This window comes from Rhinoraja longicauda, chromosome 23 (genome assembly GCF_053455715.1).
Source record: "Rhinoraja longicauda isolate Sanriku21f chromosome 23, sRhiLon1.1, whole genome shotgun sequence".
NCBI classification, from domain to species: domain Eukaryota; kingdom Metazoa; phylum Chordata; class Chondrichthyes; order Rajiformes; family Arhynchobatidae; genus Rhinoraja; species Rhinoraja longicauda.
This window is the reverse complement of record NC_135975.1, coordinates 21,272,832-21,292,094: the sequence shown is the minus strand read 5'-3', so window position 1 is coordinate 21,292,094 and position 19,263 is coordinate 21,272,832. Positions and strand designations below refer to the sequence as shown.

At 37.4% G+C, this 19,263-nt stretch overlaps 1 protein-coding gene across 4 annotated transcripts in view; it reads left to right on the top strand.

Moving 5' to 3' along the window:
* gramd4a (GRAM domain containing 4a) overlaps window positions 1–19,263 on the top strand; it is a 98,100-nt gene that overhangs the window by 42,564 nt on the left and 36,273 nt on the right. For all 4 annotated transcript variants that reach the window (XM_078419808.1, XM_078419810.1, XM_078419809.1 and 1 more), the window contains 5 exons: window positions 7,604–7,724; window positions 9,615–9,673; window positions 14,946–15,078; window positions 16,734–16,759; window positions 17,972–18,063. In XM_078419808.1, the coding sequence (XP_078275934.1) occupies window positions 7,604–7,724; window positions 9,615–9,673; window positions 14,946–15,078; window positions 16,734–16,759; window positions 17,972–18,063 (431 nt within the window). The remainder of the gene's footprint in view (window positions 1–7,603; window positions 7,725–9,614; window positions 9,674–14,945; window positions 15,079–16,733; window positions 16,760–17,971; window positions 18,064–19,263) is intronic.

The following is a 19,263-nucleotide window of genomic DNA, read 5'->3' as shown; positions in this document are numbered from 1 at the left end:
ACTCCGGCTTTTTGTGCCTTTCTTCGGTTTAAGCGACCATCTGCAGTTCCTTCCTACACATGCAGTATAAGAACCCAGGAGAGTTAGTCGCATTATCACCAAAACTAGGTTATTCTATAGTGGCACAGTTTTATATTTTTCTGGTATTGTGGAACGGTCTGAGTCAGAACTACAAACGTCAGTGTGGATAATCAGACCGGATGTCAGGTTTTGTAATGCTGCTCAATATCTCATTAAAATGCAATGCTAAATTAGCTGAACAATAAGGCATAAGAAATCTTAAAATGCTAATGAGGACTAATGTCAGTCTGCTTATCTGGCAGAATGGTTAATTTTTTTTACAATTTTTGTGCAAATGGGTGATCGATAGTCAATGTCGACTCGGTGGGCTGAAGGGCTTGTTTCCAAACTGTATCTTCCAATGCAATTAAACTCCATTCACCCGGACAGAATGGGGCTAAGTTGGCACATGCCTAATTTTGTAATTGTAAATGTGACCGGGTTCTTTGAACAAATTTATTGCAGAACACAGACCAAAATTGTATTGGCACCAGTAGTAATCTTCCTCCTCCGTGCCATTAATTTTACTGACTTCTCTTAGTTTTTTTTGTTTTGCTGTGTTGCGGTTACATTTCAGGAAAACATTGTCCAGTGTTTCACAAAAACTCACCATTATCCATGTTTAATCAAGTGGCCGATGGTATTCCAGTTTGATCCTGTCCACATATGCAAACTTTCACAGCTGGAAGCTGTCTAAATATTCATTGCTTAATGTGACCGGCATTTTACTTATTTACAATATTTTTGGACATTTTATTTGCAGAGACCATTCTAAAATTAAAGGCTGATGAAGTATTCTTGTGCCACAGATAACTGATTTCCTGTGGAATTGACTTAGTGAATGAATTAGAAAGAGGTAACTCTTCTAATGACAGATGGTTCTCATGGGCTGAATCCAGCTCCTGCTCTGACCTGGTCAGATGCAGAGAGCTGACGGCTACCTCCTCTTGCATAGGCATAGTGAGGCATCAGTGATGAGTTGGCCATGGCCAGCACACCTCCACGGCACTATTTCAAACGCATTGGCAGCTGTTGACAGGGATTAAAGCTGGAGACATTTACATGGCCTTATGTTAAAGCTGTCATCCCTTTGTAACAGTTTTTACAAAGGCTCCAATGGTCGGAGCAATTTAAACACCATTGAGTGCTTTAAATAGTACAAAAAATAAAATATATTAAAATACTGATTGATTAATTTAATAATTAAAGTAATGCTGGCTTTTGTAACTCAGAACTTTACAGGTTTCCACTGTATGTTTGGGGTGGCTGAATTCTGGTATTTCTTCTTGGAGTTGGCCACATGCAGTTCATTTCAGCCCTCTGTGTACTTTTGTTATTCACCTAAATGTTCAGTTTCCTTTGGCGTCATTAGATGAATTGGTCCATTTGCCATGGACTGCTGAATATAGTTAATAAATATTCATAGTTAATAAATATTTGTATTGCAGTTACTTGGAGTTGAGTTGACTTGATTTTTAAAAATTGTTTGGTTCCACTACTGTGAGGGGCGGGGCGAGAATCTGATCAAATGCTATTCTGTTGTTTTTCCCTCGCGGCTGACAACGTGTCTAGATTTCTCACCAGCACTCATGTTGGATGTCTGATATGTTAGTTTATCCAGCTTGTTGACTAGCGATTGATGCATAGCAAAGCTGCATGTCAGGATTTTAATGCATTCGTGGGAATAGAAATTCAGTACTCTCTGTCTTTGCATCAAGGTTAAATTATTGAAGGAACAAGTTACGTTACGCTAGAAAGTGATGTAGCTCAATTTGAAACCGAAGATAATTATGAACGTATAAGGGACAGGCTTGTTTGCTATTGTTCTGTAAGCTTAAGAACTGTTTATCCCTCTAATTTAATTTTTCCTGTAATCCAAGGTTGGAACATGTGTTCTATTTCTGATAGACTGGGAACCTTTGCGTCGACCCTTGGTATAAACCAGCATTGTCTTTCCACTGACTGGTTGGCACGCAACAAAAGCTTTTCACTGTATCTCGGTACACGTGACAATAAACAAAACTAAACAAAGCCTTCGGCGAACCGATTCCACGCCGACCATCAATCACCTCTATCCTATCCCTCTAAACCTATCTTCTCCCTGTACCTGTCTACATATTTTTAAACGTTGTGAAAGTACTTTCCTCAACTACCCCCATAGACAGCTCATTCAATGCACCTATCCCCCTTTAGTAAAAAAAAAGGTTGCCCGTCAGATCCTTATTAAATCTTTCTCCCCTCACCCCTTGTCCCCTTCCTCCACCCTAGTAATTTTAGCAAGTCCGCAGTTCTCCACATTGTTTTCCTTTTGATATCACACCTTCCCTAGCCAACAATGGGCCTCAGGCACAAACCTGCCTGAGGTCATTTGTAGCCGATATTGATTGGTCCTGGTATTTTCTTGCCTCCAGCTCTTTACCACCCCCCACCCCCGACCTCATACTTTTTGTCTGAAAGGGTCCTGACCCAAAACGTCACCCATCCTTTTTCTCCAGAGGTGCTGCCTGATCCACTGAGTTACTTCAGCACTTTGTGTCTATCTTTGGTATAAACCAGTATCTGCAGTTCCTTGTTTCTACTTTCTATCCAGTCAGTTAGCTGTCCTTGGATCCCATGCGATTTAACCTTCCAGACCAGCCTACCATGCGGAACCATGTCAACTTGTCAAATCCATGTATACATCTACAGCTCTGCTCTCATCAATCTTTTTGGTCACATTTTCAAAAATAATGAAGATATTTCATCAAGGCACTGAAAAGAGAAAATCACGTACATCTTGAGAGGGCTCTGTGGTTCAAAACATTCCAAGTTACTTCAGCTCATTATTTTGCAGCATGTTACATTTCAACATGTATTACCATGGGGAACGGTTCACATAATGCAAGAACTGCAGAGGCGAATTTTTTTTTAAACCCACAAACTGTTGGAGTAATTCAGTCTGAGGAAGGATCTCGACCTGTAACATCATTTATCCATGTTCTCTAGAGATCATACCTGATCTGATGAGTTTCATCTGCACATTGTCTTTTTGTGGTTAACGTAATGCTGAGTTCAAACAGCAGCCTGCTTGAGATCAATTCTACTGTTGGTGGAGTGTGTTGTCGCCAAGAGAAAAGATCTTCATGAGTCTCTCTGATATATAGTGACGTTTACGGACTAGTTTCTTAAATAAAACAGAAATTGCAATAAATAGCAAATCAAGCAGCATCAGTTGAGAGGTAAACAGAGTTTACATTTCAGGGAGTTGAAAATGTCCAGCATTTCCTGTTTTATTTCAAATTACCAGTGTCTCTGAATTTTTTTTTCCTCAGCTCTTTCTTGCCTAGGAAATGGTGTCTGACCTGCAAAGATCAAAAGCGAAAAGAAGCATCTCCTCTCAATTTATGAAACAATTTCAATATTTAGAAATTATTATTACTTAGTACAAATTTCAATAAAATCTAATTGTGGTTCACACTAAGCAGGCTATAATCTAATTTTCAATAGAAAGTGAGCGATGTTAAGCAGCAAGCTAATGTGATTAAAATAATAATTGTGTGAAGAAGACAAGGCATTTCATTATGAAATAAATTATATATTTTTACAAATCACATCTTTGTTACTGTTATGCAGTTTCCTCACGATCTTATGATAGATTAATGCTAATTTGAAATTACCCTGCTAAGGAATTGGGATGTGTTTATCAGATAACAAAAACAAGTTCTTCCCAGTTCTGTGGGAATTTTTGACATTTAGTGGTAGCAGAGTACTGATGTGGAAGGAACTACTTGCAAATTTTGAATTCTCCATATTGTACTTGATGGAATATAAAGCTGCATGGTCCTGTTGATATAATCCTATTCGACAGTGTCACTAAGATTTAATGATTATGCAGGTCAGTTCAATATCAATTAGACAAGTGCAGACACTGTTTGCAGTGCAATGCCGTGATGGGGTCATCAGAGGATTTGTAATGTTTAAATCCAGACTCGCCATTTGTTGATTGGACTTTACAACAGCATTACTGCCATGAAACAGTGAAATTCTATCTTTTTAAATTATGTTTTTGTAGGAAAGTGTAAGCGTTTACTGTTTGTAGGGTTTTCATTTTTTTGTAGCCCTGTATTCTGTCGGTATTGCTACCATCTCAAGTCTTTTAAATGAATGTTGCTTATTTTTTGTTTGGAGCACATTGCCACCAAAATTATTAATCTATGATCATAAATATTTATAAGGCAATACTATTTTGAAAGGGAGGAAGGAGATGTTTGGGGCCAACATTACCCCATTGCCAGAAAATTGTTGCAAACTTCAAAGATATTTTAACTTGAATTTTGACCTGAAACGCTGCAGAGAAAATATATTTGGAAAGGAAATGGATCGCCTTTGCATGATCCCGTATACAAATAGAGCAATCTCCCAGGAACAATAATTAACACAAAATCTCAATTAAAACTGGAGGACGCAATTTGATCTATTTGTCTGTGTACTGATCAAAATGGAGTGCTACCACTCCCTTTGCTGCCACACCCCCTACCCTCCTCCCCCCCCCCCCCCCCAAACTTGATTCCCTAGCCTGCAAGTCGCAGCCCAAGTTCACATCCAGTCGCATAAAAGTGCTAAAGGTTTCTGCATGAACGATCCTTGCAGGCAATGAGCTCCAGATATCATCTTCCCATCTCCCCTCTGATCTTTCGGCTCAATTACTTTACATGTCCTATGCCTGTTCCTAATAGCTATTGCAACTCCCAGTAATTAGTTTTGATGAGAGTGTTACAAAGTTGAAATTGGCTTAAACTATTTTCAAAACAAAAACAAAGACAGTTGTTCTCAGTGAATTGGATGTTCTAAAGGAGATACAGTGTCTACAAGTTTCACTTTCTGCTTTTTATTGAATCACCTGAGGTGGTTTAACCTGAAGTTAGTTTGTGTTTTGTTCAGGCACGCTGGGCTGAATTGCCTCCTGTGCTGTAAATTTCTACAACTTGATGCTGCACCATGTTTTTGGAAAGCAGCCTGTGCTTTCTGTGAACCCCATTGGCATTCATCTCCCAAAGAATATCAAATCCAAGGTGGACACAAAATGCTGGAGTAACTCAGCGGGTCAGGCAGCATCTCTGGAGAGAAGGAATGGGTGACGTTTCGGGTCGAGACCCCTCTTCAGCCTATCAAATCCAGGTCGCTTGAAAAGATGGTTGCTTTAGTTTACATGGATTGCTGTTTCCCTCAGAGAACAGTTGCACTTCTGTTGGTGATCTTGTGCTGTTATGTTTCTAGTGTCTTAAAATTAAATTTGGTTGAGTCTTACTATAATTAATGTTAAACTGAAGAAAGAAACAAAGTTGGCCCACTGGTGTTTTTCCACTGGTTTTAGTTTTGGTAGAATCTATAAATGTAATATACATACGTTATGATCTGATGGCATACCTTGCTGATGGATCAATGCTTGTGAATGCTGGTAATTTGAAATAAAAACAGATGCTGAAAATGTTGAACAGATTTGGAAAGATAGACACCTTAGGGTGATGGGTGATCCCCAAGTACTCTAGTTTCAGTTGCTCCAAAAGCAAAGCATAGAACACTTAATCTACCGCTATTACAATTGAAAAAATAAGGACTACAAAATGAAAGGATTAGTTTAGATATGGACTTGGTCATTGTCATGGATCTGGTGGGCCGAATGGCCTCTCTATATTGGATGTGAATATTTTGTTTGTCACTCTCCAAAGATATCTTTTGCAGTGATATAATTCATGAGAACGTGACAGTATTAATCACTAAATCAAAGGAAGAGATAGAGAGCTTAATTTATTTGAATGCAGGGTTGCCCAAAGTGCAATACAGCCAGCGAAAGCGAAGCTCTTTTGACACACACAATTTATGACAGCACAGTCTACCAGTCTGTGCACATTAGGTTATCTCAAACAGCAGGTTAATGGGCAAATGAACTGTCTTTGGCGGTTGAAAGAAAAATAAAAGGTGCCTTTTGATGGTTGGTGAAATTTCCTTCTGTTCTTTAATAGAAGTGGCATCGATTTAATGTCTCGACAACCTTGCAATACCACTAAAACTTCATGCCATCACTTAAGTTTGTACATTGAGCTTTTGATTCAGAGCCTTTTGATTTGGAATTGGCTGAGGGTAGCATCAGTCAGAGCAGAATTCTATTATTTTGCCAAACTAATTTAATTGTGCAGTGTTATTTTTAATGTTTGTATTTGATTTTATTTAATTTCAATATATTAGGATCACCAATGTCTACTCCTTATTTGCAGTTTTAAAACGAGATTGCCCAGAAGTTCATCGAGATAACATTGGAATAGAATGTCAGAAGAGGAATACTGTGTGTATGTGCAACAAACTGACATGCTTTGTGCTATCCATCGTGGACAGATTTTACTGCCCTGTGCTGTGTTTATTTGCTCGAGCTTTGGCACATCACCAGACTGCTGATCCTCTTTCATTGGCCATTGATAGACTTGTCAGATAGCTTGCAATATGTTGCTGATGTTGTGTAGTGTCCTTACCAGAATTACAATACGTGAACATGATTTATTAGGAGTAATAGATAGATATTGGGAGAGCTAGATAGAGCTCTTAAGGATAGCGGAGTCAGGGGTATAGGGAGAAGGCAGGAACGGGGTACTGATTGAGAATGATCAGCCATGATCACATTGAATGGCGGTGCTGGCTCGAAGGGCCGAATGGCCTACTCCTGCACCTATTGTCTATTGTCTAATATATTTGCACTGCAGCACTTGCGTGCCGCTCAAAACCATGAGTTAACATTTCAGGTTGATGACCTTTCATCAAAAATGTTAACTATTTATTTCTCCATAGGTACTGCATGACCTCGTGTGCAGTGGCTCGAGAACAACAAAAATAAATTGATATATAAGCCTCTGTACAGTTTTCCCCTTTAATTGGAATGGGGACATTTCTATTTAAATCTGCAGTAATAACACGATGAGAGAGGAAAAAGAGAGATATTGAAAATATGCTTTGTGATGATACTGATGTAGATCCAATAGAAGGTCATCCGGGGAACTGCACCTCGGAGAATACTCAAAATGCATGGTGGGTGAAGAAGTGAGTTCACCTGCACGAATCTTGTGCACCATCTAGTGGTCAATCTTTCTCACTGATTACCCAGTGATATGTCTGCCCACATGATTAAAACATAGTATTGAAAGAAAAGTTGTTTTCTTTATTTAATCCAAATAGTGGTCATTTTATTTAAAATGCAAAAAAAAGCAGCAGCTAAAAAAAGAAATTGAATGCTTACATTTAATTTTTTTTTAATGTAGGTTAATATTTTATTCTGTCAGCTGCTGCTTATCGTGTTTTATTCTGTCAGCTAATATAAAGTAACGAACATGGAGTTTTTAAAGTTAGCCCAGTTCAAGCTTATAATGGTAATTGGCCTATGAAGACCGCAAGAGGTTTGTAAACTATCTTAGATATTTATTATATAATGACTTTAATTTGCTACTTCCAAGAGCTGAATTTATTATAAACTAGTCATTCCTATTAAAGTCTGCTTTCTATTTAATTTCCTACGCAGAGGAGGAACTACGGAAACTTAGAGAAGAGACAAATGCTGAAACTCTAAAGCAAGAACTCGAAAAAGAAAAATTAAAACGAATAGATTTGGAACAGAAAATTTCTGATGTGCTGAAAGTCAGGTACAACTGATATAAAAAGATAATCCAGATTGTGTTTCTGTACTGATAAAGTTGTTGACACTTCAAGAGCTAAGAATTGCCATGTGGAAAGGATGAATTTTCTCCTTTACTTTTGAGTTGGTTATAGAAATGTTTTTTTGTTTGACTAAATTGGGTAATACAGATTAGTAACAAAAATTTAAGAGGTTTCAATTCACACATAGTGACATTCATATTTTAAAAGAAGCTCATTTAATTTGAAAATTGTTAACATTTTCAACGGTCTCAGTAAAAGTAGAAGTTTTAAATTTGCCGGCCACACCATCGTCATTGGATGAATAGTGACGGAGGAAAGTAGAGTGGTGGTAAAGAGTCTGAGAGGAAAGAAATGCTCCACAGTGATAGGAATACAAATGATAATTTGGTTTAATAATCTGCACTATAAACCATGCAGAAAAAGCAGCGCCGGAGACTCAGGTTCGATCCTGACTACGGGTGCTGCATTGTAAGGAGTTTGTACGTTCTCCCCGTGACCTGCGTGGGTTTTCTCCGAAATCTTCGGTTTCCTCCCACACTCCAAAGACGTACAGGTATGTAGGTTAATTGGCTGGGTAAATGTAAAAAAAAATAAAAAATTGTCCCTAGTGGGTGTAGGATGGTGTTAATGTACGGGGATCGCTGGGCGGCACGGACTTGGTGGGCCGAAAAGGCCTGTTTCCGGCTGTATATATATGATATGATATGATATGATATGATATGAAAACAGCAGATGATACCAGAATGGGGATCGTAGGTGGGTAAAGACATTGTTGATGGTAGTCTGTACTGTTTAGCTAATACTGAGGAGGAATACAATATGGCATGAGATAATGTGAAGTCATCTCTGCTCTCGCAATTCTTATGAATATGTGGTCAGACTCTGCTCCAATGACATCTTTAAATTCACCGATGATACTTCACAGGAATAGATCGGGTAGATGCATAGAGTCTCTTTCCAGACGAGGCGAATTGAGGACCAGAGGACAGTTTAAGGTGATGGGAAAAGGATTTAATAGGAATCTGGAAGGTCACTTTTTCTCTCAAAGGGTGGTGGATGTAGAACAAACTGCTGGAGGAGGTGTTTGAGGCAAGGACTATCGCAATGTTTAAGAAACAGTCAGGTCCATGAATAGGACAGGTTTGGAGAGATATGGGCCAAACGTAGGCAGGTGGGACTAGTGTAGCTGGTGCGTGCAAGTCTGGCAGAAGGGTCTTTTTTCACGCAGTATGATGATGACTCGATACCATGATCTCTTTATCTTGGTCTTGAAGTGTCCTTGAGTATAGAGTCCATCTTTTTAAGATTTTAGCTTTCAGCTCCTTATTTAGTTTACATATAATATTAGGTACATAATTAGAATTGACTAGACTACATGGAAGGTTCTGGTAGTGTTACTGAAGTTTAGTTCTCAGTGCTGTCTCGGCTAAGAGCCCATCTCTGTGGAGTACTGGACTAAGAAGGGAATAGTAATCATTGTGTAAATTTTTTATTCCTCCTGCAAATCCCATCAATATAATTTTTTTTTACAATAAAATTCTTCTGGAGAAATAAAGAATCATTATATAGACTTCGCGCTGGCACTGTAAAATTTTAATTCCTTCTGGAAGTCCCATCAATAGAATTGGTTTCCTTTTAACATAAAATCCTCCTGGAGAAATAAAGAATCATTGAATAATGTTTATGTGGCAGTGAGTTATGGGGCAAGAACTGTGTAGTGGTATGTTCAGCATTTCAAAAAACAATTTTGTTTTTTGCTTGCAAGAGCTATGCATTAAGAGAATTTGAGGTATCTTGTGAAAGTTATCCATAACTGGTCATCTAATTAATTGAGGCATTGTTGCAAATTCTTTAGTATATGTTTCCTCTTTCAGAGGCGAGGATACATCAAGTCAGCAGTCTGCAAAAGTGCAAACTTCAGTGAATGGAACAGGTAATTTATATTTGATTTTGGCAAGATCAATGCGCTGCTAGTAAAAGTATAATAGTTATAGATGACAATATTAAATAATTTACTTTGACAATTTAAAAACTTTCAAATGTAAATCTATAATTCATGATGAATCTTTCCAGAGTATTAATGGTGTGGATTGAAAGGAGTGTGTGCAGTCTCTTATAATCCCGAATGTAATTTGCAGCTCTTTTGTGCCTTGATGCTGAGAGATTGGCTTTATATAGTAATGGGAAAATAGATCAGGTGGGAATTATTTTCTGAGGTCCTGTCTGGTCTTTGAGTGCATTTTAGAGGCAGGGGGTACTATTTTGCATCAATCCTAGCATTATCTAAGGATGCTTGATTATTGGAAGTGCCTCCAAAATTATAAATTAAAATATCAACTTGAGGCTGCAACCATGTTGAAAAATATTTAATAAATTCAATGTAAATGAAAAATTGTTCAATTGACGCGTAGAAAGTAGCTACTCGGTTTTGAGTGCATAAAATCTTAAATTCAACTTATTTGTCATTCATTCATAAGTCAAATTCAAAGATTTTTGGTAAAGATGAATTCATGTCCCATCAAATGTAAATATGGAATTCTATCTTGTAATTAATAATCAAGACAGCTTAAAATCTACATAAAATTGCAACTGTCTATCACTTTCCCATCAAACTCTGGCTTCATCAACTTTTAAAGTAAATCAAACTATGATTGGAAAGGTGAGGAATAAACTAATCAGAAGCTGAAAAGTTACGATAATGAAATTTATCATTGATTTATAAAGGTGATCGATCTTGAAAGGATTTAGCTATAGTTTGCAATTTACTTTTTTAAAAGTTGGTGAAATTGGCACATTTATTGTTGAATTTGTTTTGAGAAATAAATCTGTGCCCAGATAGGCTAATTGACAGCATTCAAGTTAGACAATAAAAGATTGAAGTTTAATTACCGATCACTCAAAATTATTTTTTAATCTGTCATTTTTCCTGTTCAGCCTGCTGACTTAAGTGTTTAAAGTAAGGTTTGTATCTTATCTAAAAAAAATGCATACTTCACAAAAAACATAATACAAATTTAATCTAAAGTTGTCATGTCTTTTCCTCAATATATTGCAAATTTGAAGGCCCCACACAAATTCTCTGAAAAGCTTGGATTTTCCATTGATGCTTTTCCAAGACCTTTCACTTTGCATGTAATTCACTTGATGCCCAAATCTAAGCAGGTGAAACATTTCTCAGCATGCAACTGCATTACTCACTGTGACTCACTCATTATGAAGATGTGTGAATTTATCCTTCAGGGTATCTAAAATTATTTGCAAGCTTTTTGCTGAATTAATTTTAGTTACCTTATTTGATCAATGTTTCATGTTTAAATCAATGTAAGACATTTACTTTCTAATTCCGTGTTTAAGCACACAGTTCCTCATGTCTTTCAAATAGTGGTTCACAATGAGTGCACTCAGCAAAAATATTAACAAATCTATGAAATATTATGAGGTAAATGAATTTAATTTCCATTTTTGAGAAGCTATTTTATGAGCACTTGTTCATGATGGAGGCATTAACCTACTGGCTATGAATATATGCAATCACAAGTCATGGTATAATTGGTAAATGGTATAATCACAAGTCATGGTATAATTTTAACAGCCAGGTTTCACCAACCTACCATCATTGTACCATGCTGTCTTTATTTTACATTGATTAATGCTCAGGTACAGTGGAGTAGCGGTAGATACAGCGCCAGAGATCCGGGTTCGTTCATGACTTCGGGTGTTGTCTGTATGGCGTTTGTACCACCTTCCTGTGACTGTGTGAATTTTCTACGGATGCTCCGGTTTCCTACCACACTCCAAAGACATAGGTTTGTCAGTTATAGACAGCTGGAATCGAGCAGGGGTACAGGTTTGTCAGTTATAGACAGCTGGACTCAAGCAAGTGCTTTGAGTATAAAGGATATAAACGTACACTTAAGACGAAATTAGGAGGAGGAAAAGATGCCATCCCTGGCAGTTAATATAAAGGAGAACCCTAAATGATTCTATAAATATATTAAGAGTAAACAGGTAGCTTGGGAGAGAGTAGGTCCTGTCAAGGATCAGTGTGGTTATCTGTCTGAGGAGACACTGAAAATGGGTCTGCTATTTACAATGGAGGACATGGACACCAGTGAGTTCAAGCGAGGGAATATCCTTGAACATATCAACCTCTCGAAGGGGGATATGTTGGAAGACATGGAGTGCATTAGGACTTGACCACATGTATCCTAGGATGCTTATGGGAAACAAGGTAGGAGAATGCTGCGATTGTGGCAGAGATTTTTATAACTTTGTTGACCATGGGTGAGGTACCAGAAGGCTGTGATAACTAATGTGGTTCCTTTATTTAGGAAGAGCTGCAGAGATAAGCCAGGGAATAACAAGCTGGCGAGCCTTGTATCAGTGGTGGGAAAGTTATAGGAAGGGATTCTATGAAACAGGATATATTTGCATTTGAGAAGGCAAGGATTGATTAAGGATAGTTAGCATTGCTTTGTGTGTGGGAAATCAAGTTTCATGAATTTGATTGTGTTTTTTAAGAGGTATTTTTGAACACTCCAATAATGCAAACTAAAGAATCGCAATTTGCTGCTAAATGTTTAGGCCGGTAGCAAATTGAGTTTCCATATTGATAAAGCAATTTCTTCATAAAATCTGAATTGAAATGGGAGGCTATTCTAAATGTTAAATAATTACAATTTCCGGTTGTGGTTTCCTATATAAGCCTGTCAGAAGGGTTAGGCTTGGACAAGAAGTTATGGTTTTGCATGTAACTTGCTGTAGCTGAAATATACATTTTTTGTGATGTTATCATTTGGTTATCTGATATAATACATTTTTTAGGGTGCAGATCTATAATCCATTTTGTTCCCCATTATCACTAACGTCATACTACAATCTTTGTAAACCTACAGATTAACTTTGTGTCCTGATAAGTGGCAGTGGAAAAATGACACAAGGTGCTGGTGTAACTCAGCGTGTCAGGCAGCATCCCTGGGGAACACGGCGAATAAACATTAATTGAAGGCATTGGACTGGCCTAGGCAGTGGGCAAGGGTATTTGTGCCTCAGCCCACCTGTATGTGTGTGTGTGTACATACCTACTAGGTGCCCATACATGGATATTAATATCCAAACAGAATGTAGTGTCACTGACCAATACCTGCTCTCTTTAGTTCACTGATGGTCACATGCTTAAAAATGCACAAACTGGCACCTTTATGTCCTCGGCGTAAAGGACGGCACATGAAATATGGGGAACCTCATCGATACTCCAAGAATGACAGAGCTGAATATTGCTTCACTATCATTATTGGATACATTGTCATTGATGTTGTTGCTCTTTGTCAGGCATGGTGGGCAGAAAATGGCCAGCTCAGAAAACATGGTGGGTATAAACCCTGCTGGAAGAGCAAGCCAGTCGAGGAATGCTGTCTCTGGGTTTTATTAAGAATGCGCTTCTGTGGAGTCTTAGCAACTCCTTGATGAGATACATGAACATCTCATGACCCTATCTGCTCGCTGTAATGCAAACCTACACTCTGACCTTGAAGAAACCCTGTCCTACATAATAGAGGCAACTGCAGATGTTCTCTCGGTTGTCACCTCCAGGAATGTCATTGCTAGGTTCCTCCTCAGTCATCTTCTCAAATCGCAGCATTCGTCATCCAACTAGAGGCTGATTGGACCTTCGCCAGTTTCCACTCCAAGAGAAATATGAAGGACATCTTTCGCCACCATGTTGTGTCTTATGTCACAAAATTCTTTGACCCCCCTTAAAGAATTTTGTGACACAAGTTGTTCGACGGAGCACACTTCTCTAATTTGACTGCTTATTGAAATGTGTCTCCATCTTGCGATTACTACATGGCGGTATAAGCTTTGATCTTAACCTTCAAATCCATAACAGTCTGGCATCAAGCAAGGCTACATCATTACCTTGACAGTTTAATCATGTTGCACCACTATTCTTACTAGCTTTCGGTGAAATGGAGTATGGAGCTGATCTACCGAATAAATGCAAAATGTTTTAATCCACATTGCCTCTGTTTCAAGCCAAGGTTATTTCAATCTCTGTCATTGAGTTGCAGTTGGCAAATGGTCAATGTGTATGTGTTTAGTTGGAGACTGAGCTCTGTGTCATCAACTTATTCCATGAAGTGTACAAAAGAATGGTTCTTGCCCTTAACATGTGCAAAGAAAAAGGCTCTCAATCAGTCTGCCCCAGCTGCATTTCGCTAGCTTCTGATAACAAAATCCCCATGGCAGGATAAGTGTATCAATGTCAGCGTGTCCCTTAGGACAACATCCCCAGTGTTTAGGAACTAATAACAAGCGGGCTCCCATGGGGAGGTGATGTCACTTGCATGCCTGACATCAGTCTCCTGAAATAGGTGCTCTATCCCCAACCCTTTATGGCATGAGATTTTGAGATGAAACAATTCAAGCATATCTCAAATCCATATTTGAATAATTGTCACGTCCAAAATTACTCGTGTGAATCTCTGCCCCGAGATCACTCATAATAACGGGTTGATATTGAAAACCTACATCGGGAGCATAAAAAACCCAGAGTAAATGGTAAAAGAAGTGCATCAAACTCTCCACCTGTTTCTTCATCTACCTGAAGTAGGGCCATGTTGGCATTTTCTGTCGTCATTGACTTCATAGAAGTGGAGTGGAAGGAAGTCATCCCCAAGCTTAATGGGCTTCCAAAGAAAGAGGTAAAAGTGGTAATCAAAAAACTATATTAATTCTGATCGAAATGAAGCTTTCCTCCTCTTCGAAGAGTTAAACTACAGTATTAGAGTTGTAGCCTTGCAAGTTAAAATATAATATCTCCAATTAAATTAGATCATTAACCTATCAGCAGGGGAAAAAATTGTCTCTGCACACAATGGTACATGACATAAAAGCATTAATCTCTTTATTTTTCTTCGATTAAAAATCATTTATAGAAGGTATAATATAAAATTGGATGGTGCAAAGGTAATCAGAAAAGCTAAGTTTGCCATGCATGATGCAATATTCGAATTTCAGTACAAAGTATTTAAGTGACAAACTGAAATAGATTGAGGATGCAAAATGTTCCAATGGAAAGTAGAAAACTATAATCGATTTCAAGAATTGATCCACAAAAGTAATTAACACTGCAGCAAGACTTTTGTTGCATTTAAAAGATATGTTAGTCCTTTCTAATTATCTCTTGTTTTGAAATTTTCCAGAAAAACGTGGTCGGACATTCTACTCCAAGATTCAAAAATGGTTCTTTGAAAAGTTTTCAGAGTATATTGAAGATTTTCAATTCCAACAAGAAGAGATCCCTGTGGAAACGGAAGAGCCACTTAGCGCTAAACGGTAGGAGGAACCATTTGGTAGTTATGGTCTAATTGCTTTCCACTGGGTTATGTGGGGCCCACAACACTTCTCTCCAACTGAAATTAAACTCGTTTTAGCAGCCTGAACCTGGCCCCAATTATTCTTACAATCGCTGCCAAGATTGATTGTCATTTCTATTGTCCTACTGGTTGGAAACCTGTTCATTTAGTGGTCTAGGTACATTGAAAAATCTCATGTTAGTAGAGCTTTCATGTATTTAGTCAGCATATTTCATTATAGGCGTTTGAAGTGATAAAGACTACTTTCTAGTTTTTGTAAGTAAAGAGTGGATCATCAATTTGCCTCGGTACTAAATTCTGAGATTTCTTACTTGTTCACTGCATTTACCTTCTGTAAATGTCAGTACAAATCCAGACATCCCAAACAATAAGTTTCTTAAATTATGGCAATCATCTACATAATTTTTTTAACTGATTGTTACAGGAACAGATAATGCATTGAGAACTCCCTGAATGAAGATGGCTCTGACCAAAAGTCATACATGGTTTTGATCATAAATCCTATAGACTACTCTGAAAGCATGTGAAGCTGCACTCAGGCTGAGGTGGCTGTCAACACTGTTAAGAGGCTTGAATTTTAAAAAAATCCTTAAAATTAAGTTTTCTACTGGCTTTAAAAAAAACTTCATATATATGTTTGTTTTCAAGCTTTCAATCTCCAGAAAGATAAATGTTGAAATACCAATGCACCCAAATATTGTACAGTTATCCAAATATTAATATTGGTTAAACATGACATGTACACTTGTATAGAATGCAGTTGCAAATTAATATGGCGAGTTTTGCTTAAGATAATTATTACACAGATGAGCATTAGAGTGATCTATTCTGCCATCATTTGTGGTTTAAGATTTTTTTTTTCTCCTTTTGAGCAACAAATCTTTGGACATTTTGCATATTTTTTCTATGCTTCCCACGAGATCTTGGTGTTTGTTACCTGTTATGTACTTGTTGATTTTGAACATTAAAAATAATGGAATCATGATATCCTAATTCAATTTTTAAATATTTTTAGAAGACTCATCTTTTTTCTAAAAGAGACGATGCCCACAGGAATATATAAATTAAGCAATTTGTAATAAATCTAAATTATTGCAGAATAGTTTTTTTTTGTTACTGCTTCTTGCAGAGTATGGTAACCTGGTATGTGTAAGAGATCTGCAATTATCCACAGCTGGTGTCTCCATGCTAAGTTACTGGCAGTACTTGTTTGTTTTGTGGAACAGTTGGACCATAAATTAAATAGTGAAATTGCTCTTTTAATAATTCATGTTTGTTGCTTTGTTCAGTCCCCATGGATGGAATTAAATTGTGTAGAAAGATTCGGAGAGTAAAGGTTGTGACCAACTTAGAAAAACAGACCTGTATTGGTTAGTCATGGAGCATTCTTTCACATATTCCATGCATTACGTGAAATTAGTTCAAGAGGGAAGATATCAATGCATAGATTAAAGTGTTCTGAACAGTTGATTCACAGGAGGTGAAAATATCTGCATCATCAAAGCCATAACTTTTGAGTTTGTATCTGAAGCTGTGTTTCCAAAATATTTTTAAAATGTCCAAATGTAATAATTATGATTTTAATTGGTGTCTCATCAAAATGTATTTCCCTAGATTAACTGAAAATATGAGAAGATTAAGTAAGTAAATTTGTTTTCTTTGGGGTTAGACATAAGCTTTTTGTATGCTGAAATTATAGGAATTATGATATGAACCTTGTGGTTTCAACTTGCATTGTATTTTTTATCTTGTACAGTTTTATAGGATTTCCTCTCATGAAATGACTTTCATTATAAGTGATATCCTTCTACCATATTAACTTTGTTAAAATCAAAATTAAGCATAGCAGATTTATTTTTTGAAAGAATTATATAATATTGCATTTATCAGATGTGTTCTTAATTAAGCTATTGATCAGCAGTTGACATTTTCTGCACACATCTGCATTAAACAGGTGGGACAATAAGAGTATTAATCGTTTTGTTGCACTTCAATAAAGCCCTAATTTGTAAAGCAGTTTTGATGTTATGATGTGATGTGGTGCCATACAATGCAAGTATTTCCTATCTTGCATTCTAAGAACAGAACAGCAATTAAATCCAATTCCAGAAGTATATTCGCAATTGGTAAACCAGAACACACAAGTCGCAAATTTTTAGTTTAGAAATACGGTGCTGAGACAGGCCCCATCGGCCCATCGAGTCAGCGCTGACCAAAACATCACCCTTACACCAGTTCTATCCTATACACTAGGGACAATTTTACAGAAGCCAATTAACCTACAGACCCGTTCACAAAATGCTGGAGTAACTCAGCAGGTCAGGCAGCATCTCGGGAGAGAAGGAATGGGTGACGTTTCGGGTCGAGACCCTTCTTCAGACTGATCGTTTCGGGTCGAGACCCTTATTTTCTTAACCTACAGACCTGCATGTCTTTGGAATGTGGAGGGAAAGCAGAGCACATGAGAAAACCCTTGAGCTCACGGGGTGAACGTACAAACTCCGTACAGATACCACCCATAGTCAGGATCAAATCCTGATGCATGGCACTGTAAGGCACCAACTCTACCACTGTGACATGTGCAGCTCACAAAGTGTTGTGCTGTGGGTTAGTTACAAATCAGCTATTCATTCCTTTGTATGTTGCAGGATGTCACTATTCAATTATACATGTGGTTATCATTGAAATTAACTTTAATAAAATTAATATTCTAATTTAAACTAGATTATTCTAGATTCTGAGCAATGAGTCATTTTTTATTTCAATAAATGTTCACAAGGGAAATGGAAAATTTTATTGATCTAATTATTTTTTTTAAAAAGCTACTGGATCACTTTTTTATTTACTTTCAGAACGAGGTGCCAAACCAGTTACCAGTTTCTTAAAGAACCTTTCAGCCTTATCAAATTGGCACTCTGTATACACGTCAGTAATTGCCTTTATTGTAAGTAGTTAATGGTGCTGATTTTTTTAGTAATAATGCATTTGCTTTGAGATATTGTGATGCAGAGATTCCAAGGGAAGTCCTGACCTGGCATAACTTTTGTGGAACCTCTGAAGAATTCATTGTAGTTACAGCAGGCAATTTGAGATCTGTAGAAATTGCATACAGCTGTTACTGTCGGTGTCAATTCTATAATTTAGGTTGATGAATACTTTTATCTTGAAACTCTGATTTTCACCGCTGAGATTTGTTTTCGCTGAGTAACTTAGTTGTTTGCTGTTGAGAAACATCAGAATAAATATAGCCAACTCAATTCCTTGAGCTTGTTCTTCCATTAATTTAGATTGTGATCTAACACAGTACACAGACTTTGCTCTATATCCCTTAACTTTTCTTGGATTGCAAAATTGATAAGTGATTTAGAATTATCAGTTGTTGTCATTAATCAGTTTTTTGTCAGAGAGCTATGTACAGTTTTTGTATTCTTTTTTAAATGAAGAATCTTTTCCTGAATTCCCTCCTAAATGTTCTGGGTCCTGGGTGTAATCTTTTGTTTTGGACATCCCACCTGAGAATACTGTTTTTTTTAATCTGCTCTATACATTGCATTTTTAACTAAAAAGGTCAATTAACATGTTCTTGGGTATTCAAGGCTAATTCATATAGAACCTTCTCATGATTTGACCCTTGGTACCCTAGTTACATTCTGTAATCATGTGTTGGTTTCCATGTACAGCAGTTCTTTTTATGGAACTCTGTTTTTCCTAATATTGTCAAACCAGTGCCTCAGAAGTTATTGTAGTACCCTCTTCCCTTCTAAAGACTGACGTCCCATTAGTGATTATTTTCCATGCATCTGTCCCACGCGTGTTGAAGTTCCACTCATCCTACATTTTTTACTATTTAAAATTTTGATATTTTTTGTTGTCTAAAGTGGGTGACCCTCACTTAACTCTCCCATGAACTTCATTCATACTTGTATGTTTAATCTGCAAAGGTCTTATAAATTTATGTGTAGGAAGTAACTGCAGATGCTGGTTTAAACCAAAGATAAACACAAAAGGCTGGAGCAACTCAGCGGGACAGGCAGCATCTCTGGAGAGAAGGAATGGGTGATGTCTCTGGTCATGTCTCTGAAGAAGGGTCTCGACCCGAAAAGTCACCCAGTCCTTCTCTCCAGAGATGCTGCTTGTCCCGCTG